This window comes from Aethalodelphis obliquidens, unplaced genomic scaffold (assembly GCF_003676395.1).
Source record: "Aethalodelphis obliquidens isolate GAN/ISIS:26980383/991018 unplaced genomic scaffold, ASM367639v1 scaffold2, whole genome shotgun sequence".
Lineage (NCBI taxonomy): Eukaryota > Metazoa > Chordata > Mammalia > Artiodactyla > Delphinidae > Aethalodelphis > Aethalodelphis obliquidens.
Window position 1 is genome coordinate 23040765 of NW_020837946.1, and position 8289 is coordinate 23049053.

General features: G+C 34.4%; 1 protein-coding gene across 1 annotated transcript in view; it reads right to left on the reverse strand.

Moving 5' to 3' along the window:
* Positions 1 to 8022, reverse strand: part of LOC113625332 (sperm-associated antigen 16 protein-like) — a 187770-nt gene extending 179748 nt beyond the window's left edge. Inside the window, exon 1 of the mRNA XM_027115800.1 lies at positions 7967 to 8022. Within this exon, the coding sequence (XP_026971601.1) occupies positions 7967 to 8022 (56 nt within the window). The remainder of the gene's footprint in view (positions 1 to 7966) is intronic.
* Between the last annotated feature and the right edge of the window lie 267 nt (positions 8023 to 8289).

Consider the following 8289-nt stretch of genomic DNA (forward strand, 5'->3'; position numbering starts at 1 on the left):
CAATAACTACTATAAATGTCAATGTATTAAATGCTCCAATCAAAAGACATAGAGTGGTAGAATGGATAATCAAACAAGAGCTTACAATGTGCTGCCTACATGAGACTCACTTTAGGGCAAATGACACACATTCATTGAAAGTGAGGGTTGGAAAAAAATATTTCATTCAAACAGAAATGACAAGAAAGTGGGGGTAGCAATACTCATATGAGAAAAAAAAAGACGTTAAAACACAGGCCATAAAGAAAGATAAATAAGGATACTATATGATGATAAAAGGATCAATACAAGAAGAGGATATTACTCTCATTAACATGTATGAATCCAATATAGGGGCACCTAAATACAAAAACAAAAAACAAAAACAGAAAACAAACAAAAAAGAAGCAAATACTAACAGACATAAAGGGAGAAATTGGTGGGAATACAATAATAGTAGGAGACTTCAACATGTCACTAAGGGAAATAGATACTAAATAGAACAGTTAGATTTAATTGATATTTTCAGGACATTACATCCCCCAAAACTAGAATGCATATTCTTTTCAAGTGCACATGGAATATTCTCTAAGATAGATTGCATACTAGAACACAAAACAAGCCTTGACAGATTTAAGAGGATAGAAATTATTTCAATTATCTTTTCTGACCACAACACCATGAAACTAGGAATCAACTATGGAAAGAGAAACAAGAAAAAAAAAGATTGCATGGAGACTAAACAATATGCTACTAAAAAACCAATGAGTCAATGATAAAATCAGAGAGGAAATTAAGAAATACCTTGAGACAAATGACAATGAAAACGCAACCAGATAAAATCTACAGCATGAAGCAAAAGCAGTCCTTAGAGGTAAGTTCATAGAGATACTGGCCATCCTCAAAAAACAAGAAAAATCTCAAACAACCTAACCTACCACCAAAAAGAATTAGAAAAAGAAGAACAAACAAAACATAAAGTCAGCTGAAGGAAGGAAATAATAAAGATCAAAGAGGAAATAAATAAAATAGAGATTAAAAAAATAGAAAAATCAATAAAACCAAGAGCTGGTTCATTGAAAGGGTAAACAAAGTAGACAAACCTCTGGCCAGGCTCACCAAGAAGAAAAGAGAGAGAGGACCCAAGTAAACACTATAATAAATGAAAGAGGAGAAATAACAATGGATACTGCAGAAATACAAAAATACATAATAGAATACTATGAACCATTATATGCCAAAAAATTGTACAACCTAGAGGAAATGGACAAGTTTCAGAAACATACAGCCCACCAAAACTGAATCAAGAAAAATAGATAATTTGAACAGACTGATCACTAGAAGTGAAATAGAATCTGTAATTAAACAAACAAACAAAACAAAAAAGACTTCCTGCAAACAAAGTCCAGGACCAGATGGATTTACTGGGGAATTCTAACAAACATACAAAGAAGAACTTAAACTGATTTTTCTCAAACTCTTACAAAAGTTTGAAGAGGAGGCAACACTCCCCAAATTATTCTATGAAGCCATCATCATCCTAATACCATAACCAGACAAAGACACTACCAGAAAAGAAAATTATAGGCCAATATCTTTGATTAATATAGATGCAAAAAATTTCTAGCCAACCAATCCAACAATACATAAATAAAGATCATACACCACGATCAAGTTGGATTCACCCCAGGGTCACAAGGATGGTTCAAAATACACAAATTAAACAATGTGATACACTGATCAACAAAAGAAAAGACAAAAACCATAAGACTGTCTCAATATATGCAGAAAAAGCATCTGATAAAATTCAACATCCATTCATGATTAAAAACTCTTACCAAAGTGGGTATAGAAAAAACATATCTCAACATGATAAAAGCTATGTATGACAAACACACAGCCAATATAATACTCAATGGTAGAAAGCTGAAATCCTTCCCACTATAATCTGGAACAAGACAAGGATGCCCACTCTCACCACTTCTATTCAACATAGTATTGGAAGTTCTAGCCATAACAATCAGACAAGAAAAGAAATAAAAGGTATTCAAATTGGAAGGAAATGGGTAAAATTGTCATTATATGCAGATGACATGATACTATATAAAGAAAACCCTAAAGACTCCACACAAAAACTACTAGAACTGATAAATGAATCCAGCAAAGTAGCAGGATACAAGATTAACGTACAGAAATTGGTTGTATTTCTTTACACAAATAATGAAATATCAGAAATGTAAAGTGAAAAAAAAAATCCCTTTTAAAATTTCATCCAAAAAATAAAATACTTAGGAGTAAACCTGAACAAGGAGGTGAAAGACTTATATGCTGAGAACTATAAAACATTGATAAATTAAAGACGATTCTAAGGAATGGAAACATATTCCATGCTTTTGGATTGGAAGAATAAATATTGTCAAAATGGCCATAGTACCCAAATTAATCTATAGATTTAATGCAATCTCTATCAAATTTCCCATGACATTTCTCACAGAACTAGAACAAATAATCCTAAAATTTATATGGAACCACAAAACACCCAGAATTGCCAAAGAAATCCTTAGGAAAAAGAACAAAGCTAGCAGCATAACCCTCCTAGAATTCAGACAATATTACAAAGCCATAGTAATCAAACAGCATGGTATTGGCACAAGAACAGTCACATGGTTTAATGGAACACAATAGAGAGCCCAGAAATACACCCACATGGTCAATTGATCTTTGACAAAGGAGGCCAGAATACACAGTGGAGAAAACACTGTCTCTTCAGCAGGTGATGTTGAGAAAGTTGGACAGCTGCATGTAAATCAATGAAGCTACACACTCCCTCACACCATACACAAATATAAACTCAAAATGGCTTAAAGAGTTAAATATAAGACATGGCACCATAAAACTCCTATAAGAGAACATTGGCAAAACATTCTGTGACATAAATCATAGCAATGTTTTCTTAGGTCAGTCTCCCAAGGCAATAGAAATAAAAGCAAAAATAAACAAATGGAACCTAATCAAGCTTACAAGCTTTTGCACAGCAAAGGAAACCATAAAATGAAAAGGCAACCTATGGAATGGGAGAAAATATTTGCTAACAGTGTGACCAACAAGGGCTTAATTTCCAAAATATACAAAGAGTTCATATAACTCAATAACAAAAAAACAAACAACACAATAAAAAATGGGCAGAAGACCTAAATAGAAGGTCTTCTTCTAAAGAAGATTTACAGATGGCCAACAGGCACATGAAAAGAAGCTCAACATCACTAATTATTAGAGAAATGTAAATCAAGACTACAATGAGGTATCACCTAACAGCAGTCAGAATGGCAATCATTAAAAAGTCTACAAATAACAAATTCTGGAGAGGGTGTAGAGAAAAGGGAACCCTGCTACACTATTGGTGGGAATGTAAATTGGTGCAGCCACTATGGAAAACCGTATGGAGGTTCCTTAAAAAACTAAAAATAGAGTTGTGATATGATCCAACAATCCCATTTCTGGACATATATCCAGAGAAAACTCTAATTTGTAAAGATAATGCACCCCAATGTTCACAGCAGCACTATTTACAATAGCCAAGACATGGAAGCAACCTAAATGTCCATCAGCAGGTGAATAGATAAAGATGATGTGATATATATATAATGGAATACTACACAGCCCTAAAAACGAATGAAATAATGCCATTTGCAGCAACATGGATGACTTAGAGACTATCATATAAGTGAAGTGAGTCAGAAGAAAAATACAAATACTGTATGGTATCATTTTTATGTGGAATCTAAAATATATTACAAATGAACTTATTTACAAAAAAGAAACAGATTCACAGACCTAGAAAACAAATGTTACCAAAGGGGAAGGGGGTAGGGGAGGGATAAATTAGGAGTTTGGGATTAGCAGATACAAATTACTATATATAAAATAAACAACAAGGTCCTGCTGTATAGCATAGGGAACTATATTCAATATCCTGTCATGGAAAAGAATATGCAAAAGAACATGTGTATAATCATGTTGTTGTATACAAGAAACTAAGACAACATACCAGTAAATCAACTATACTTCAATTAAAAAAAAAAATGAAGAGAGGGGCATCACTACCAAATTTACAGAATTAAAAATGATGATACAGGAAGCTATGAACAACTTTGCAATAAATATGGCAACAATATGGCAACAAAGTAGATAATCTAGGTGAAATGAAAAAAAAACCTCTAATTGAATTAGTAATAAAAATTATTCCACAAATAAAAGGCTAGAACCAGATGGCTTCACTGATGAATCTCGCCAAATATTTAGAGAATTAACACTAATCTTTTATAAATTCTTCCAAAAAATATGAGGGAAACTTCCCAACTCATTCAGTGAAGCCAGTATTGCAGTGATTCCCAAACCAGACAAAGATATCACAAGAAAACTACAATCTATATCTCTTGTGAATACACATGCAAACATCCTCAACAAAAACTAGCAAACTGAATCCAGCAACATTAAAAGGGTTTCCAAAAAGCCAAGAAATAACAACTGTTGGGGATGATATGGAGAAAAAGGAAACCTCATACACTGTCAGAGGGAATTTGAATTTGTGCAGCCACTATGGAAAACAACATGAGGATTCCTCAAAAAATTAAGAGTAGAACTACCATATGATCCAGCTATTCCACTTTTGAGTATTTATCTGAAGAATATGAAAATATTAACTCAAAAAGATATATTCACCCCTATTTTCATTGCAGCATTATGTATAATAGCCAAGATATGGAAACAACCTAAGTGTCCACTGATGGGATGAATGGGTAAGGAAGATGTGGTATATACATACAGTGGAACTCTTCTCAGCCATAAAAATGTGAAATCTTGCCATTTGAGGCAACATGGATGGACCTTGAGGGTATTATGCTAAGTGAAATAAGACAGAGAAATACCATATCATTTTACTTGTATGTGGCATATTAAATAAACAAATTAAATAAATAAACAAAAACAAACATATAGATACAGGACAGAGTAGTGTTACCAGAGGGGAAGAGAAGTGAAGGAAGGGTAAGATAGGTAAAGGGGTCAACTGTTGACGGATGAAAACAACTTTTGTTGGTGAGCACACTGTAGAGTATACAGAAGTCAAAATATAATTTGTACACATGAAGCTTATATAATGTAAGAAACACAATCAGCAAATTGGGAATAGAAGGGAACTTCCTCAACCTGACAAATACATCTACAAAAAATTCACAGCTAACATACTTAGTGATGAAAGATGGAAAACTTTCCCCCTAAGATCAGAAATAAGACAAAGACATCTCCTCTTACCATGCATATTCAACATATATATAGATTGTATATTGATACAAGATCAATATACAATAATCAACTGTATTTCTGTACCTTAGGACTGAACAATCTGAAAATTAAATTAAGAAACCATTTTCACTTACAATAGCATCAAAAAGATTAAAATACTTAGGAATAAATTTAACAATAGTAGTACAAGATATGTGTATTTTCTTTTTGCTGCTGTAACAAATTACCACAAACAGTGGAAATAAAATAACATGAATTTATTATTTTCTAATTCTGGAGGCCAAAATTCTGAAACAAGTGTCATTGGGCTGAAGTCAAGATAACAAAAGGGCTGGTTCTTTCTGGCGTCTCCAGGAGAGCAGCTCTTTCTCACAACACATGGCATCACATTGCTCTTTCTCTGACCCTTCTGCCTTCCTCTTTCACATTTCAAGGAGCCTTGCGATTACATTGGGCCCTCCTGGATAATCCAGGATAATCTTTTTAAAGTCAGCTGATTATCTTAATTCCATCTGCAATTTTAATTCCACCTTGTTATTTAACCCATTTATGGATTCTGCAGCATCTTGTCCAGCCCTTTTTCATGCTTTCAATTTTTTGTCATTTTTGAAAACCTGACATTTTAAATAGTACAATGTGGAAAGTCTATAAATGAGATTTCCTCCTCTCCAGGGTTTGTTGTTGCTGTTTTTAGTGATTTTCCTGAAATAATTCAATAAAGTCTATATTCTTTGTTGCGTGGGGTCAGAGAAGTCTGCCTGTTTTGTTAACGATTAAACAGGTGATGTTTAAATGCCTTGAACGAATGAGTCATCCAGTCTCTGTTGACTGGCTCTGTTGGGGCACGTGTTCAACACTCCGGAAATTCACAACTCTGCCTTACTTAGCCCTTGCTTCCTGCTTGAGCTGAACTTCACAGCTCAGACAGCTGTGAGAGATTAGACCCTTCTGAAACCTTTTCTGAGCATGCCCTCCAAATGCATGTGTCCATTGATATTCCTAGGAACATGATAGTGTTTCAATGCTCCCTATGGATATTTAATTATCTAGGTTTTCTGTTTAAGAATTTTGCTTAACTTCTTGTTTGCCTAACTGTTATTGTTACCTCAGGCAGCTGCAATATTAAACATGTACTGCTGATTGTTTGCTACAAATGCCCTGGAAAATTGTCCATTCATACAAAGTAAGCCCTGACTCAGGTCAAATAAAAACAGGCCCTGCAAATAGGGGTTTCCAGGGGGCTTCTTGAAAGTTCAGATAGTGACATTTCTCTGAGAATGGGGCTTTGTGGAGCTTTCCAAACTTGTTCTGCTCTGCTACTTGCTACCATGGTTGTGAAGCAGCTGGTTTTCAAGACTACTGCAGAGTTGGGGAAAGAAAGGGAAGCGGATGGGGCAAGTTTAAACATGAAAAAGGTCACATTCTTACTCGGGTGCAGTAATTTTTTTTTAATAAATGCTCCTTTAATTGGTCCATGCTTGGTTAATTTCTAGAGTTCTGAAAAGTTAATTGTGACAATTTTTGCCAGTGTTCTCTCTGCTTTTATGAAGGAGAGATTTTTGAAGTTCTTCCCCTAATGATTGGACTTTTGACTGAAATTTATCCTCAGTACAATATTATTCAGAGAAGATTTTATATTTTAGGGTTTTTATGTCAAATGAAGGACTAATATTAGGTTTTAAGTTCCTATGATAAAGCGATCTCAGTGGTAACAAGTGGTGCGTGTGTGTATGCGTGTGTATGTTTGTGAGTATATCCGTATAATCACATGATACTACCAAGAGTATGAGAAAAAGTGGTCATATCCTGGTCTATTATCTTCTACTCTGTTCATTTTAATTAAATAGTTATTGATTCCCTATAATGTTTCAATTGATAAGCTATGTCCCAAGGATATAGAGATGAATAAGATACAGACCCTGCCCTAAATAAGCTTATAGTATTCCTCAGATTTTTTTTTTTTTCTTTTTTTTCTTGCTAGAAAGAGAGAGACAGGCCAATAGACCTGGAGACAATACTGGTTTCAGAGGAAACCAGATCTCGGCTAGAATCTGCCAAACAACACCAACAGTGCTACTTTTACCAAATGCTTACTCTGAGCCCAGGGCTGCTAAATGTTTTAGATAGATTTTCTCATGCATTCTTCATGAAAAGCTTATAAGTAGGTAATCCCCATTTTCAAATGAGCAACTGAGGCTCTCAGAGATTAAATAAAATGACCTACCTGGTTCTTTGTCACACTGACACATGAAAACAAGCCTGACTTTAGAAGGTGCTTCTTACATGTAGAAACAGATTCCGCCCCTTGCCCGAGGACAGCCCTTGGGCAGTCTCTCCAAGTTTGCACTGAGTTGTGAGACTATGGGACATCTTTATTTTCTTAACACTTTTCTCTATGGTGATCATGTATTCCTTTTAGAATTAGACCAGAAAAACATTTAAAGAAGTATGCTATTATGCTTAGCCTCTTCACATACAGGTGACAAACTGTATTAAGAACTATATTAAGAAGCATAACATACACCTCTTCAAAGAATATAAAGTGGAATTTTATTATTTAATAGGTATATCTCAAAATTATCTTGGTAAAAATCTACTGAGGTTTCCGGATTATGAAAGTATCTACCTCTGAAGCTCAGAACATCACAATCTTAGGGAAATGGTATGTCAATCCCTTCATTACCTTTTGAAATTTGAACTCTTGGCTTTATGTTTATAGAAAATAAAACGGTTAACCATGTTTCCATTTTTAAATAACTAAACGATATACCTGTCAGAGAGCTTTCATACTATGGTTTTAGGCACTGTATAAATACATGAACAGGTAGCTTGTACCACAAAGAGAGAATATGAGGGATTCTGTAGAGACCCATTTACTCACAAATTCATAAATCAGCTTATAAGGGTAGAAGTTTTGTTTAACAGGATGCTGTCAGCTCTGTTTCTGTCTCAGGCAGTGAGATCAGGAAAAAAAATGCAGCACTGTGAAATTGTTTAAACCACTAA